Source organism: Xiphophorus maculatus, chromosome 10 (assembly GCF_002775205.1).
Source record: "Xiphophorus maculatus strain JP 163 A chromosome 10, X_maculatus-5.0-male, whole genome shotgun sequence".
In the NCBI taxonomy this organism is placed as follows: Eukaryota; Metazoa; Chordata; class Actinopteri; order Cyprinodontiformes; family Poeciliidae; genus Xiphophorus; species Xiphophorus maculatus.
The window spans coordinates 5,666,764-5,684,487 of record NC_036452.1 but is presented as its reverse complement, the minus strand read 5'-3'; the positions used below and the strand labels follow the sequence as shown (position 1 = coordinate 5,684,487).

The 17,724-nt window shown below is 36.3% G+C and overlaps 1 protein-coding gene across 4 annotated transcripts in view; it reads left to right on the top strand.

The window, feature by feature from the left end:
- plce1 (phospholipase C epsilon 1) overlaps positions 1-17,724 on the top strand; it is an 84,041-nt gene that overhangs the window by 8,181 nt on the left and 58,136 nt on the right. For all 4 annotated transcript variants that reach the window (XM_023340966.1, XM_023340965.1, XM_023340969.1 and 1 more), the window contains exons 2-5: positions 1,979-2,111; positions 3,536-4,139; positions 4,248-4,619; positions 5,489-5,692. In XM_023340966.1, the coding sequence (XP_023196734.1) occupies positions 3,570-4,139; positions 4,248-4,619; positions 5,489-5,692 (1,146 nt within the window). In that variant the 5' untranslated portion in view covers positions 1,979-2,111; positions 3,536-3,569. The remainder of the gene's footprint in view (positions 1-1,978; positions 2,112-3,535; positions 4,140-4,247; positions 4,620-5,488; positions 5,693-17,724) is intronic.

Below are 17,724 nucleotides of genomic sequence, written 5' to 3'. Positions count from 1 at the left end.
CGTCTTATTCAGTTGAAACCATGTGTGTCTTACACTGAGTAAAGAGATGTTTAATCAAAGTAAAACTTTCCTCTTTTGGGTCTCCAGGAATTGAAATGATTTTCATTGACACAGCCAGAATAATGTGTGAGAATAGTTTGTTAAAATTCAGAAGTTTACATACACTAGGGTTGCTTGACTTTACTTATTTATGCATAAATATGCAGTTCCGTCCCTATTGGGGAATGAAGAATATACAATCATTCATTTTTTTTCAAAGAGCAAATTTGATTGTGTTTTTAATTTCAATCTAGTGACACTGAAATTAGCTAATTAAAAATTTTCTTCCTTCAGTAACACCTTTTCATCAAAGAGTGTTGCTTTTATCTCAACCTGTTACTGTCACTGGTGCGTTCACTGACTTTAAAAAATATCTTGTTTTTGACGTTTTGACATAATGTCGAAGTGAAATTCTGCCAATTTTTCTGTAGTCCTACATTTGAAATCTTTGAGAAATTTTCTTGTGTTTTTAAAGATATGAAAAGAAAAGAAAAGAAAAACAGTTATGATACAATACATCTTTACTCCAATGAACTTTTACTCTCCACAGGCAATTTTTTGTATCTCTAAATTGTTTAAAAGATCATTAATTTTATGACATTTTTTTTATTAGGAATTAGGAATGATTTTTTGTCAGCTTTTTTTTTTAAATCCCACTATTCAAGAAAGGCAGAATGTAACTTTTTAAAGCTTTCCTCACTGACAAAGAAATAAAAAACCTGTACTGTAATGTATCTATTGTTTGGCGCTCATCTCTGTTGTTTCATTATGCAGTATGCTAGGATTATTGTTTTGTCACTGATTGCTTAAGCGGTTCTATCTTTTGGCCAAAGGTTATCTCTTTATGAGCAATCCATTTAATTGAAAAGCCTCTATTTAACTGGAAGTAGAGATTTATTTTGAAGGTTAGGTGTCACATTTATTTTTTTCTGAATGGAGTACTTGTCTGGTTCAATTCTTTGACAGACTCTCCGACTGTATGAATGTAGCACGGAGCCTTGAAAAAAGTCAGTACACATCCTCACGTTGATGTGTGTGTTTGTTTGTCTCCTTCTTTCTATCCTGCCTCATGTCTGGAGAGCCCTTCTTCTTTTGGTCAGGCCCACATTCCAGCTGTGGCAGACAGATTTTGGCAGGAAACTGTGAACTGGTCATTGTAATTATAAACTTTCAGTTTTTTTTTTTCTTTTTTTCACTAAATTATTGTTGGCCACCGTAGCGGCCCCAGAACCACACAATTGGTATTTGTGCATGCTGTAGGTTAATATGGGTGTTTTAAAATGTGTTTAATTCTTACAGGTAAAATACTTTGAGACAGCTCTGGGTCACTTAATTTACAAACAGAATAAGTGAAGAAAAAGCTTTTCGTGCAAACAGTGCCAATGTAGTTCTTATTTGTTTTAGCACTTTGTGTTAGAAATGCTGGGTTTTGATGTGATGTCTCCAAAAACAGTGCCTGTCAGTGCCCTGGACAAAGAAGAAGCATTTTTCACTTGCTTCATTTGTTCTTGAGTTAAAATTGACCAATGTGGGTTTGTCTGTGGCTGTTGCTAAGACTAATATTTAGAAATTGGGATAGCTAATAGTGATATTCAATGCCAATTATTTTACTTGACCAGTATGCTTTTTTTTTTTTACATCCATGCTTTATTTCCTTAGCATTAGAGTTTGGCCATTTTTTAGTCATAAAATGTGTGCACTTGTAGGCTGAAGCAAGCTGGTTTTGCTTTCCAGTCTGTGCTTCTATAGATTTGGTGATTGAGACGTTTCTAGTGAATTCAAATGTTTGTAATATTTTTCCCAATTTTTTGTCCTTACCTTGTTTGTTTTTAAAGTTGCGAGAGTGGAAGAGCTAAATAGGACTAGGTTGTGTTTTGTTTTCTAATTAAACATAAGGCCGTAATAACAGTTGAATTTCTTTATTCTGCTTTCCCATCAGAATCTGCAGCAGGATAACCATGCATCTGATTTGCATCTTGATTTAGCCAGAGTTGATGCACACATGTGGCTCTGTAAGCTGTGACTGTGACCATACTATCAAGGAAATTCCTCCATTCTCCAGGGTCACCTCGGTAAGTTTTTTTTATTTTTTATCAGCTGGTTTGTGCAGCTGCAATAGCTTCTGTTTCCACAACACATGCACAGAGTACACTGTTTATAGACATGCTGTCTCAGGACCTTCGAAGGTCACTGGCAACTGACGTTACTATTTATTCCCATGCAGGCCAATATATTTATCTAAAATAAGTAATTACATTTTATGTAAAATGCAGAAAAATGTGTTTTCCCTGTGTTGGATTAAAACCCATAGCTTTTATTTATGAAAAACATTTATGCTTGATCAATGTTTGAAATGTCACATCTTTAAAGGCATATAGTATATTTTAGAATCAGGAAACAAAATAATGTATGAAACAAGTAAATTTATTGGTTTTCAAAGGGGAAGACAATTTCTAAAACAAGAAAATGAGTTTTTTGTCACACCCTCTAAAGTAGAAGTTTCTCATATGTGGATGATTTTGATGTGTCTGTAATGACACCAGCTTTATAATTTTGTTGGGAGAAAAGTAATCACTGGAAATATAAAGAATGTATATGTGCTTGTTTACTGGAAAGAATGAAAAAGGGAGTAGCAGGAACTTTTGCTACAAAGGTCATCTAAACAGAAAGTGTAAACAAGCTGGGAGGACGGATCTATCCTCAACCGTCAAAAACATTGTTTTTGTTGGAAACATTGTCTTTGTTAGAAACTTTTTTTGTTGGAAACATTGTTTTTGTTGGAAACATTTTATGCCTAAAACATTTAGATTTGTGAATTTAAAGAAGGAACAAGCCGGAGCTGAGACAATAAGAGACAATAAAGTACAAAGTTCATAACGTGGCTAAAGCTTGATCACGGATTGACAAACCAAACTGAGGTGAATATAGATGTTGTTTGTGAGCATGAAGTTTATCAGATAACAAAATCCTTTTTGTAAAATTTGTTTCCAAGTCAAATATATAACAAATCCACACAACTGACTTTTAAAATTTGCTTTTTATGTTGAATTGTCAAATAACATTTTGTTGTGAGAAAAGTAATTATTGACAGCCATAAAGTGTTTGAATGGTGTGGCAAGTGTTGTCCTTGGACTAATTCTGTGACATCTACATGCAGTCAAACATAAATCGATTTATATGGAGAATAGAAGCAGATTTACCATCACTGGATGATTCCCTTTCACAAAATATTTTGGCAATATTTTTTTGTAGAAATTGAGAGCATACATCTGTTGGGATCAGAGTAACAATACTGGTCAGAATTGGAGCAGAAATTGCTAAATTTAACCTGAATATTGAATATTTTGATGACAAAGTCTGTCCTTTCTTTCAATAAAGATGAGATTCATGTCTTTATTTGAATATTTGCTAATTGATGTAAACCAGGCCATCTTATTTATTCTTTCCTAGTGAAGTGTCATCAACATAATGCTTTACGTTTGTGTTAAAACTGCAGACAGATTAACAACAAATCAGAAGTCTACAGGGAGATGGCCACTGAGGAAAACCAAACTAAAGTTGGCTCTGCGGCAGCATTCCACCATGTTTCACCTCTATCCACTGGGAGCAGACCCAGCAAAGAGGAAAAATATGCAACTAATCTGCCGGAAGCAAGGCGGAGCACTGACCAGCGGTGGCTCCCAAAGCAGCGGAGCTGTCCTTCACTCCTCCTCAACAGGAAGCCGCCATGTGATGATGTCAAAGGGACATTTTTGGACAAACATTGTGAAGAGTATAAGTACAACTCAAAAGTCATCAGTCCCAAAGAAAAACTGTTCAAGGAAGTTTCAACTGCTATACATGTTGAAAGAAAAACTACGATATGTAGGAATAATTCAGAAGGATCTGTGTTCCTGGACAATGCAGAAGATAATATGAATGAAGGTGGAAACAAATCTACCAGTAGACCATGCTCCTGTGGCATGTCTAGCTTAGAAAGAAGTATGAATTGTTGCTTATGTCACAGCCTTCAGCACAGTCCAAGCCCCGGCTCCAGTCCTGTTCAACATTGTCACCTCCGCCGTGGCAGTGTGCCTGTGTCATTGCTGGCTTTTCGTAAGGTAGTCCAAATGTTTTTAATTCAATTTAATCTTAATTTGTGACTCATTTAGCATTTCAGAGAACTGCATTAGTGTGTTATATTCTGTTGTGCATCCTTTTCATATTAGGGTGGTCCATCCAGTGAGCCGAGCTCTTTGGCTTCCTCTCCCTGCGGTTCTCCCCAACTCTGCCTCCGCAAGCATCACAAGAATGGTCACATTTCTCTGTCCCACCTCAAAGATGGATATTCAAGTTTAGAGAGACTAAATAGAAGGCCCAAGATTAAAAAATGTTCCTTGGAGAAAGCATTCGCTCGAGGTCCGTCTCTGGAAATGATACCAACAACACTGGAAGCATCCGCAGGAGGGGCCACAATCTGCAACAGTGGGAGCAACAGCAGTGGTGAGGAAGAGGGAGACATCCTGTCAGATAGCAGAGAGTTTGACAGTAAAAAACGTTCCACTGCGCTGGTGAGGCGGTACTGCAGAAATAATGAGAAGGTATTTACAGTCTTTTTTTTACGGATAACCCCTTGAAAAATAATTCATACCCCTTAAACTTTTCTTACATTATTACAAACTTTAGTGTATCTTTTTGGATTCTTTCCAAAAAGTAGTTCATAATTATGAGACATCGTTCTTTTCTTCAAATAAAAAAATGTTGCATGCAGTCCCTTTTTTCTCTGATATCCCTAAGGAAAATTCAGTACAGTACATTGTCTTTAGAAGTCAACCAGTTAGTAGAAAGACTCCCAACTATGCATGTTGTTCTTGTGGCATAAATCAAACAGTTCTGTGAAAGTTTGTTGGAGAACATCAGTGAGAAAACAGCATAATGAAGACCATGAGGCACACTAAAAAGCTGTGAAGTTTAAAGCAGCGTTGGGTTCATTCGTCCACTTGTGTACATAAAATATAGATAAAAATGTGTTAAAATTCTCAGAACTGAATCCAATAGAAAATCCCATGGAATCTTAGTTTGCAAAAAATTTGAACAATAAGCAAAAGTTTAACTTTGTACATGTGTAAGGCTGGTTAAGGAATAAGTCAAAAGACTTGCAGTATTAATTACCTTGAAAGGTGATTATTTTAGGTCTTGAATCAAGCATACATATCACACTTAAATGATTTTAGTGGTAGAAAATTAAAAACAACGCAATCATTTCCTTCCGACTAAAAACTCCCTGTTACTTTGTGTTGGTGTACCACATAACATCTCAATAAAATACATTGATATTTTTGTTTGTGTACTAACAAAAGCGCTCAAGATAAAGCAAGTTTGATTATGTCTCTAATTATCTGTTTGTGTGTCTTTAATTAATAGATTTTTAACAATTATTTTCAAATGTTTCCTCATTTCTTTCCATTAGGTGATCAAGTCAGTGTGTGCAGGAACCAGCGCAATTGTCAAAGAACTGCCATCAGGTTGCATCTCAGAGGATGCCTGTGGAATTGTTATTGACTACAAACTCTGGCGTCCTCGCAAAGAAGATTTGAGGCCAATCTTGACACGTGAAGAACATTTCAGAGTCTGCAGGGAGATGCTTCGTTCTGTCAGAGTGAGCCCACACCTGGTAAGAGCAGCAGATGGCATAGAGTCTAAGCTGGAAACATGTCATGATAACAGTATTGGGTATTGATTCATCTAATAGTGAAACTTTCCCAAAATTGTTTTATACTCAGTGTTATTATTTTGTTTTATTTTAGCACTTGTTTCTATTTCGAAACCTACTGGTCTCTGATAAATTATCGAAGCTCATAGAGGGAAGGTTTTAGGGAATTGAATGGATGTGCAGTCCTTCTCATCTCTTGGTGAAAAAGTTTTTCCCCACTCTTTTCTATGCTCTCATAAAGCAAGATAAATCTGCAGAAAATTCCTGATTCAGGGGAGAAAAATGGTTCCCTGCTATCGCTCGCCTCTGTTTTTGTTGAAATGTTGTGCCTCTAATGCATGGAAGATGAATAATTTGCACAAGGAATACATTAATAGAGCATGCACTCACACACATACACACATCCCAACACACAGGCTCTTTGTTCAAGCGAGGCCCCTGCTGTGGAAAATGATTTATTCTGTTAGTTCTGCTACCCGTATTACTGACAGTCTGAATGACTGAGCCCTCTCTCTCTGTTTGTGTGTATGTGTAAATGGACTGAGCTGAGTTGGCATCTGTGTTAGATTTACAGCCACAGACATTGTACAGAGATGGAAGATGGAGACTCAGGACGCTAGCGGGCTATTATCAAGTTTCGAAACGAAAAGTGTTTCGTCAACATGAAAACCTCTCACTGGAGCTGTTTCACTTTGGCAACAAGCATTTGGAGGCCAGACTGCTTTTCCCCACCTTTCAGCAGAACACAATAAATGATAAGCCATGCTGTTCGGTCCTTGAGGAGGAAACATTATTCATGGGTTGCCGATCAGCAGCATCACACAGGATGCTCTCATGTTGTTTTATGTTATCTTATTCCGCCTCTTCCTGTAAAAACTCAGAGCACAAGGAGAACTAAAGCTCAAGAATAAATTAAAACTCTGAATTATTCAAGGTTGTGCTGAGGTAATAATTACACTTTGTCTGTTTTTTGTTGTAATGCAGCCTGAGAGAAAATTTGGAAAAACAGTAAGAAGCTAATATTATGTAATAAGCCGGTAAACTAAACAACTATTTTTATTTGGAATTAGTTAAGCGCATGTACAATGTTTTGCACAAGTATTTATATTTATATAAAATGGATATGTGGTATTCACAGGGATTAGGGATCAAAGCTCCCCCATAAATAACTAAAATTCCCCCTCTAAAAATTCCAATAACTGCCGATTTTCATAGTTCACCACAACACCACCACAACATACATTATGCATTAATATACACAGTGGAAAGTGTCTTAGCATTACCGCAGAAGCTAACATTGACAGTGTTCCTTACTTCCACTGTTGGGCATACAGCCAATCTGCACAGCTCTCTTTAAATTCACAGCTGACAATAGATTTGGGTATTTTAGGTAGTGTAAAAAAACAGTCTTGACAGGGTGTTGCTGCCATCAAAAACCACATTCATTTTTGTAATGTGACTATCCTCAAGATAGTACTTGAACTAGCGCTGATTTAAATCTTCTGATCCAGCCCATTAAACTCCAAATATTAAATAATCATGGTCATACTTTCTTCTTTTTTATTGCTTTGCTTGGCCAAGACTCTGTCTCCTTAACAGAGTTTTAGGAACTGCCAAGCCTATTTCCATTTTATCTTTGGAAATAGGTTTGGTAAAGTTTGCTAAGTGTTTGCAGTGACTTTTTTGGGTGGATTTTTTTTTCTCATGTCACGATAACCTCTGGCTCTCCCCAGGGATTGCACACCCCACACTTTGATAAGCCCCGGTCTATCACTTAAAATCCCAATAAAACCTGTTGAGACAGTATGAGACAATAAAAAAGGGGTAGGAAACTATTGCATGGGACTCTATGGGTTTAAGCCTTGCATAGGCCACAACACAGCATAGCACTGTGTAAAGCCTCCGGTGTGTGGAGGGGGCTTGCACACTCACTATAAAAACAGAAGGTTAACACTCGTGCATGCCACGCTGCGGTTTTCTGACTTTGCCATGCTGTTTTTATGAACCCCGTTGTGGTCGTAGAAATGCAGGCTGAGGAAAGTTCAGGGAACGTTGCTCTAATAATGAGCCTATTGAAAGTGGTGGAGTTGCCTGTTTTTCTCTTGTCAAAACAAACCCGAAGCTGCTTCGATAAAGGGGTCACCAGAGAAACAACTCCGAGGTACAGCTGAACATTCGCTGAACTAGATCTTGAAGAATATTTAACAAGACTGTGAAAATATTTTGGAAAGAAAAGAGAAGCTATCCATGTTCAGACAATTAAAAGTAGCATTGGTGGATACACAGCTGGAAGAAACACAATGCTTGCTCTTTATTTTGACTATTGGTAACAGATGGTGCCATAACAACCAGAGAATGCATGTAATGACATGCAAATCTAAAAGAGAGTTGAAGCAGGATGCATTTTTTACATTGGAGCCTGTTTACGGTATTTATGTCTAGATTCACCTTGAGTTTTTGGGAGACATCTTGTTTATTGCTCGAGGTAGTAAAATAAGTCAAATAACTCACGATAATTTGAAGCAGGGTGTTAGCGCCACAGAGGGGGAATGGGATTTTAAGAGAGGAAAAAGTGAAAAAAGAAAAAAAAACATTTGGAGAGAGATGTATTGGGGGAGGGTGGCTGGAGCTTCTAAAGAGAAGAAACAAAAAAAAAGAACATTGATGATGAATTAAAAATGCCTGATAACAGTCAACACTACCCTAAATACAGAGTGTTTTTGCTTCTGCGCTCCTTGCAAACGGTGGCTCAAATCCATCATATAATCCATTGTATTATCTCCACACGTATTGCAAAGTGGTAAAAATGTGACATAATTATTTCTCTGGGTTGCAAATGACTTTTAGGCTTGTTGGTTAAATGCTACGCTTTTAACTCTAGAACAGATGCAATAATACTTAACTCATTCCGCTTAATCTTGTGGGACCTTTCATCAGTTGCTTTAGGAACTCTCCCAAAATTCTCTTTATGCCATCATTTGTCCTTTAACAGTATAATTTATCCCAAAGCATATAATCTGCATTTAACAGTACAATTCCAGAATAAATTGCCGGTGTTCTTTTTGTGCACCGGCACAATGTAATCGTACATCTACATTCTGTTTGAAATGAGGCATAACTATGTGGAAGAGACATTTAACACAGAATAGAGAAGGGTTTTATTACTCTACACTGGTTTAACAGTGAAACATTCACATATACACACCTAGTGAAGAGCTCAAACAGTTTGTAGTGTAAGGAGTTTTTTGTTTGACCATGTGGAAACTGCCAATTGCAATCATGCTGAGTTCTTTTAATTAGCTCTGTAATGTAGGAGGAAGTTGTAACTACCAACTCTAATCAACTTCCTTGCCCCTGTATGGTGGCATGATTCTGCCACCACTAAGTTTCTCTGTAGGGCTTCTTAGGTTTGTTCTTTCAACAGTAACCATGTTTCTATCATTGTTATTTAGTCACCTTTTGAGTGGTTGAAGAAAATGACAAAATTCAAAATGAATTCCTCAATTTCTCCAAAAAACGTTTTTATGCTCGCATGAAGTAGTTTTTGTTCTGTCCCAAAAAATACCTAATTCACAAAATGGGGGATGGAAACACATTTGCCAAATAAGTTCTGATGTAGCAAACTTAACCATCCACTGTTGGGTCTTTTCCCTAGTAGAGGCACAAAACTCTGAAAAATTCCAAGGTCCAAACTTCCATCATGGAGAGGAGGATTGTAGCCTAGAGTGGCTGACGAGAGCCCTCCAGGATAGGATGGGAGTGCTGGGACTCTTTATTTTGAGATGTGTGGTTCGTACTAGTTTGAAACCTTTATATCTTGTTTATTACAGCCAGCATAGCATCAACATCTGACTGAATTTCACTCTGCGCAGCCTGGTTGATTTGCTCCAATCCAGTAGATGGAATCACATCTGATTAGCATTTAACTTTTCTTTTTTTGCAACATTTCCAAAGTTATCTTAAATTTCACATGATGGTTGGATGGAGACATAGCTTGTGACTTCTTCTGTCACTCTTTCAGAAAAGACCAGATTTGCTGAATGATCAACTAGTAGTTGTTTCGTCAACAGATTCTTCCACCTGAGCTGGAAGAATCAGCTCCAACAGATAAATACTATTCTTTCCCAGCTTGTCAGCTTAGATAAACATGCATGTATTGGTAGGTTTTAAGTTGTTGCATGCTCTCTTAGAGAGTTCACAAGCAGTTTCTAGAATCAATGATGCATTCTTCTCTCAAGTGATGAGTTTCGCTTTCCTGTTTCTCTCAGAATTTCATGTCATAAGTCATTTAACTGCCAGAATGTTTGCAGTTCAGGTCTAAGATTATCTACGATGGAAAACATATAAAAATGTCTCGTGCTGTCGGTCACGCACTACCTCCCTTTATTTATAAAACATCTTAAATCCTATGGGAATTTAAGCGCTAAGACAGAGCTGTGGTTGTTTTTGCACACAACAAACATAAAGCCTGGTTACTGAACTGTTCTTTGGAAGTTTTGAATTTTGGTTTTGCTTTCTTTAAGTTGTTTCATAGCTGTCAGATTTTCTTTTTAATTAAGGAATTAGGTATTGCTTTTTGCCCCCAAGGCTGTCTGTGTTTCTAACAACCTTAAAAGTTTTTTTACTCATGCAAATTCTGAGGAATCTCTTGTATGGGTTCTGCTGTTTCCTGTACCATTTTTACTAAATATTTGTATGAAAATTACTAACTTGGTTTCAAGTTAGTAGTCACTAAATGTTGTTGTTTTTATTAATAATAATATTAATGCCATCTTTCCTGAATGCCAAGTGCTGTTAAACCTTCTGTTTGCTCTCGTGAATGCTATGTTCCCCTGAACTGTTTGCTAGTTTAACATTTACTTCATATAAAGGGTATTTATATTAAATACAGTTTATGAGCTCAAATTATACATCATGTAAACATAACTAAATGTTTATTGGTAGTTGGTGTTGCAAGATAAGCCGTCAAGTAAATGTCCGGTTTTAAAATGCTATAATGATACCACATATTGGCATACAATGATGTTTACTGATTGGTTTTCCAGGTGCTTGCTACATTAAATGGACTTAATTTAATTTCTTAGGTCAACAGGCAGTCAGTTGTCACTTGGATGGTTTTACTTTAATTGTATATTTGCATTATGTGACATTTAGATATGAACAACAACCTTCATTCAAGTTCTAGACAACTACATTTTCATCCAGACATATTGAATGGACCAGTTAGACATGCTGATATGAACACTGTAATTATATTTACATCTTCTCCTCATGAAATCTCTATTTTTGTCATTAAATTCCTCTTAGATTTTTTGTTTGATCTTTCATCCAGTCACACCCTGTGCTTCTGTTTGGGTGTACCAACCGAAAACCGATCGTGACATTAGTTAAAAAAAAAAAAAGTTAAACTTGTCTGAGCATGACCAGAACAATTTTGAAAGGTGGATGTGTATGAGTAACCATTGTAGCTATTACAAAACACTTACTGTAAATTTCCCACTTCTGAACAAAATGTATACTCAAAGGATTTCACAATGCAAGATAATTGTGTCAAATATACCCAAGTATCAGTTGACACCTGTGATTTTTATTTTAGTTACAGCAGTCATTTTCTTAACCAATTTTTACTTGGTTAAGAAATGAGAACAATCACAGTGTCAGAGTACAAATAGTTCAGTCTTTGATTGTTATGGTAAGAAGAAGCTAACGTCCATGCTTTGTCAGTGAGCTTGACAAAAAATTTTTTTTTTTAGTCAGCACAACTACCGTAAATCTTTTTCTCTATTAAGCCATCTCAAAAGCTCATAAAATACTTAAAATACCATCATCGTTTAAAGGAGACTTTATCCCTCACTTGAACGTCTTCTGCCAGACAGAAATTTAAAAAGAAGAACCAAACGTAAGTGAGGTGGATTAGCAAGAAAATTTCTTTTCCCCTTGGGATAAAAAAGTACTTTTGAATTGAATTCAACACGCTAACTTTAGCCTTGTTAGCAACCTGTGGTTAGTGAGCTGTGGTATTATCCTTGCTAAGCAGTTGTATGAGAGGCTTCGTCTGTAAAACAAGGACTACTCTAGAGTTCCTTCCTGTCCTACTGTAAATAAAGTGTTTTAAACAGAAACAACAAAGTGTTGAGCTTAAAGGACACCTTTATACCCAAAGCCCAAAGAAATAGCTTAGACTGCTGTGAGCAGATGTCAGGCAGACAAACAATGAGATGGCAACATGAATTAAGAAAAAAAAAAGCTTGAAGTTGGTTTAAAAAAGAAGCAAAATACTCAATATGGTTTTAATCTTGCATGTCTTGGTTTATAATTTCTTCTAAGTCAAATTTAATATCCTTAAATGTTCTGTAAAGACAATCTAATGAGCGGCTTTGATTGTGCTGCCCACAGGAACACACACATCCCTAACCTTCTCATATGTCAAACTCATTTAGTCTTTTTTTCTGATGCTGTTATGTCTCGCCGTGTGTGTTTGTACCTCTACAGCGGAATGTGTTGAGCAGGCCACTTTCATGCCCAGCTGGGTATTACGGCTTAGCTAGAGATTACAGTGTATGTACTTGTGTGTGCGTGTGCATGTGTGTCTTGTGTATTTGGATAATTGCCTTTAGGGAAAACGGACAGGATGGTAAATAACTTGCATACCTTTGTGAGGAGTACTGTTTTTGAAAGTGACAACAGCATCTCCAACAATGTGGCTCCTCTGCTCTAAAAACTTGTTCAGAGTTCATCGTCAGCTTTTGGTTTGTTTTGACTCTGCTGGAGCAAATATATTTGTGTGGCATTTGTTTTTATTGAAACAGATTTCATCCTCTTGTTTTTGTGGAATTACAGGGCGGTAGGGGGGTGTCAAACCTGCACTTGTGGATGTGTTTAGTGGGTTAAATCAAGTGGATGTGTTAGTTGTTAGCGCAAGCTACATCTAGGTGACACTGTGGAAAATTGTGCTCATTGACATCTAGCAGTGTGTCTGTGCTGAACACTGGAGGTTGTGAAAACATTTTTTACTTTTTGTTAATTTGATTTTGAGACCAAACAGTCCAAAACAAAAACAGTGGACAAAGCAAGTAGTTTCTTTCTAAGTAATGTTTTCTGATTGTTAGAAAAACCTTTATGTACATGTTTTTTTAATATGTAGTGTTACCTAAATGCACATGGGAGTGATAAATGAAGTCTGATAAATGGAAAACCTGTCACGATTAACTTTCAGCTTTATGGTATGAAAATTCTCTGTAATCTGCCCTCATTACAGATATACTGTATGTGTCATACAATTTTCATATCCTTCAAGTGATGTAATCCCATGATATGGAACATTTCACTGGAAACATTTATTGGAACAAATGGTCTTCGCCACAAGAGCATTTGCATTGATGTGAACCAGCAATATGTTACGTAAATATATGAAAATATTTCAAGTGGGAGGATAATTCAGAGCTTGCTTTTGTTAATGCACTCAAATAATTGCACAGTTGATATAAAAATAACCCACTGGATTTCTTTTCTAACTCTTTTGTTTGGCTCATAATTTGAGAGTTCAGATTTAGAGCACCAGAAATGATTTGGCTAAAATTAGGCTTGCAGGTAGATGGAGGCGAATGGATTTAATTAGGCTTTCACTCGTCTACTAATTGTAAATGAAAGCACAGTGAGCCCTAAGTCTTATAATCTATTATGAAAGTATATTTGGTTTTTCCTGCTGTACACTTTCGGACTGCTGTACACATGGAATCCATGCATATCTAATTTTTTAACTTTAATCAAAGTTTTGTATTGTAGCTTTTATTTTTTGAGGGGGTTAAGATCTAGTTTTAAATTTATGGATTATTATTACAGAAAAAAATGCAATTCCATTTTGATTGGAATTGTCATCGTTGGCATGTAAGTTAGTCTTTGCTGCCATCTAGTGGTGTAAGAAAAATACTCTGCATAACAAAATGAATATGCACTCAAATCTGACTGCAGAAACAATGAAAGAAATTCTGGAGTGGAAATTCTTGACATTCAAATCACCTTACAGACATCAAACTCTTGAAACTGTTATATATTTTTAACAGTATTTTATTTTATTTTAAGTGAATCAGTTTAATTATTCGGCACTTTTCAATAAAGCAATTAAAAATGCTCTATAGACAAAAACAATATACATCAAAAAATAGGGATTAAAAGTTGTGTTTATGCAAAGATTATTAAGGAATTGCATAAGTAAAATATAATGAGCACTTAGATTGCGTTTAAAATGTAGTAAGGAAGCAAAATTTTACATTTTTCAAAATGTTTCCTTCCATTAGTGTTGTAAGAGACCTGCATTTTGTGTTTACAGTGGCTGGTAACCAGTGTATGCTGCTGAAAATTACGGTCTCTTCTTGAATCAGCCTACACAAACTTATAGGACTTGCATATTAAATACTTTTTTTTTTTTTTTTTTTTTGCCAGTTTGTTGATTCTTGCGTTGTGTGTGAATTGTGAGACAGTTATTTTTTGTTTTTGGGCATGTGCACTGACTGATGGCACCTTTTGAATTTCGTTGTTCTTGTGACAATGACAATAAAGATTTATCTTATCTTATCTTATCTTATGTATCTTAAACCATTTATAAATCTATTTACAACTGGGATCAAGTCCTTACTTTGTCTGGAATTTATTAGAAATGTCATACACAATTTACTCTAGCTCAAAATCTGTGTTTACATACTGCTTGTGTTAACAATTTAAAGACAATTAGATGAGTAGCAGATTACTGAGGTTATTCTTTATTTTTCTACCTTGCAAGAGATCCAATTTTTCAAGTACTCCCAGCTGCTGGCAGCAGAACGGGGTGAGGTTGGCGATCCAATGCAATTCTCAAACCGTTTTGATTGGATAATCCTTCTGCTTCACTCAAAATGTCTGGTTTTACTCCCATAGTGGCTTTGCTCTTGCAGTTAAGTTGGATATTTGACAGCATTGTAATTTGACCACATTGATGCTATTGGAAACATATGATAAATTATTTCTTCTTAGAAATGTAACATAAAGAAGGAATGGTTAATATGAATAGAAATTTCATCAGACCAGTTCAGCAACACAATCCAGCATTGATTTTAAATCTTGTTGTCACACAACCTGGGAGCTATTAAAGAATAGTCCAGAATTTGCATACAAATATTTATATTAAATAATGGATAAATGAAAATTCCATAAGATATGGAGTGTGTCATTAGTCTAGTGTCGTAACACAACACCTCATTGATTCTCAGTGCTTCAGTTTTTCTTTTCTTTTTGTTAGTTAATTTTGCTGATCTCCACTAGAGGGCAGCATGATTTTTTTTTATTAACTGAATTGTTTTAAAAAATTATTAGCACAAACTGGGTTCTCATATCAGCTGTTTTAAAAAAAACAACTTTTATATGTTAACAGAAAGAAAGAGAAAGTTGGCTATTATCTTTATTAGAGTTTAACTAATCTGTGCTAAACTACATTTCTTTATTCATTCATTAGTATTGATTAGAGTCTTGGGTCCTCCAAGACCCTAAATGTAACAAATACACTAATATACATGAATCTAATCCCTTATTATAGGCTCAACTGAGCAGTCTAATTAGCTAAGTATCGATCAAAGAAATGCAAAGTGGGGACAGGCCAGCTGCTTGCTTTGTTCTGTGACCACTTTGATGTCAACTGGGCAAACGCTTAATTTTTCCACTTAAGCTGGCAGAGCCAATAAGACAAGCTGTTCCTATTTAGTAACCCAGTGACTGTCTGCTGTGATTGTAGTGGGTTTCCATTTCTAAAGAAAGCACTTAAATGACATGTCTTACTTTTTTATCTCTTTGCCTTAAAAATGTAATTCTCTCTTGAGTTATACGTTAGTTAAATGTGTTTTCTTTGAATTTGTTTTGGGCTGCTATGGTCAGAACCTACAGAAATGGCTCCAGGGAAATAAAAGTGGTGATAAGTCAAAGTTTTTGGCCGTCAAGCCCTATCAATGCACTTGGGGAGTAAAAGCTGGCCTGTGTTGCCTGATCCGATAAAGAAAGAAGTGCTAAAAAGAATGTTTGCTTTGATAGAAAATGTCACAACAAACTGAATTACAGTTTGTAATTTATAAAGATAAGGCAGTTAAACGTCCAAGGTGGAGTTATGCTTGAGGCAATGTTCTGCTGGGAGACCGTGGGCCCTAACATTCGCATTGATGTTACCTTGAGATCACCTAACTAAATAAACATTGTTGATGACCAAAAACAACCGTATATGGAAAGACTTTTTGTCAGGTGCTGTCTACATTCAAGTCCTCTCTGGATAGAAGGGTGTATTCCTGTCTTTTTGCCACTGAACCCAGTATAAGCTTCATAGCTCTAGGGAAGTCCTTGCTGTGACAGGTGGGTGGTCACAACCGTATGGATGATCTGTCTCCACTTTATTTCTAATATACCAACAAAGGCCAGAGAGCTAATACAGAAGAACAGTCTTTAACAGAAAAGTTTTGACATTGGTCTTAGGTTGCCTCAGAAACGGTTGTGGATTGAGTTGCCAGGCCTAAGAGGCTGCATCTTAATCACGATTGATTTGACAGTTTAATGTTACCTGAAGTGCTAAGCTAGCATCCAAAAAATGTTTCAGCAACCTTGATGCTCTGTAAGTGATTTGGGCACAGTAAAACCATGTTTTATTCAAAAGTGCACTTAAATGGAGCATCATTGTCTTATCGTTTGCACAGAAGCACCTACAGTGTGTGGAAAAAGTATTCCTGCCTCTGGAACCTCTCCAGACTTGTCACATCACAGTCACAAACTTCAATATATTTTACTGGGATTTTATCTAATAAACTAACATGTTTAGAGCTGCATAATTGTGACGAAGAAGTTAACTACATATGTTTGAAAAACACAGATGAAGATGTGTGATGTTCATCTGTGCTTTGCCCCTTTTACCATAACTCCCCTAAATAAAATGCAATACAATCTAATTACCTAATTAGTCAGCAGAGACCAAACTATGTGACATTTCATCTTGGATATAAATACAACTGTTCTGTGAGCCCTCGGTGGTTTGTTCTGGTACTTTGGTGAACAAAACAGCATCAGAAGAGCTTATGAATAAAGGTTTAAAGCAGAGTTAGCAATCTACCTAATTTGGCAGAGCATGCAAAAAGACCACCACTGCAAGAAGCCGCCAAAATGCCCATAGTAAGGCTCAGGAAGCTCCAGAGATCAGTAGCTTAAATATGAGTTTTGTATATCAAAAATCTAACAAGCCTAATAAAATACACAGATATCTGTAATGTGACAAAATATTAAAAGTTCAAGATGTGATTATTTTTGCAAAGCCCTGAAAATAAATTGTTCTGCAGCACAACTATTTGTTGACCAGCAGGAAGGAGTATTCCTGCTAAATAATAAAGATAATAGATATTATTTATTTTATTATATTATAAATAATATTAGATATTATTTATCTTTATTTAGGAAGATAAATAATGTCTTCCTATCCTTTTTTAATAAAATGTGTCACCTGCAGTTGAAATGTTTCATAATATGTTCAGTCTTTGTGTCTTATCTGTGTGTTTGTAAAAAGCCATTTTTTAGCTTCTGTTGCGTTGTCCCCAGATAAATGCACGGTGGTCTTATTTGAGCTTTGTCTGACAATGCTTACACATCGAAGCAGGTCCAAGAGAAGGATCGATTGAAACCTCGTAGAACACCGTCTCCTCCGTCTTTCTGTGTTTAGAGTGTTCTCTCTGATAAGATCTCCCCTCATGTCGCTGGGTGGTGATGGGCTTGTTGCCTCATAACCTAATATGGGGGTCCCTTCTGTGTCATGGAGCCATCATTGAATCCCTGTCTTCTTTCCGCCTTTTCTTTTTTTTCTTCCTCCCATTTTTATTCCCTGCCTCTGATTATTCTTTCTCTACTCGTTTGAGCCGTGCACAGACCTCTTACACTCCCTCTCTTCCTCCGGCTCTTGTGCTCTCATACACTCAAGCCTTTATATACTTCTCTAAGTG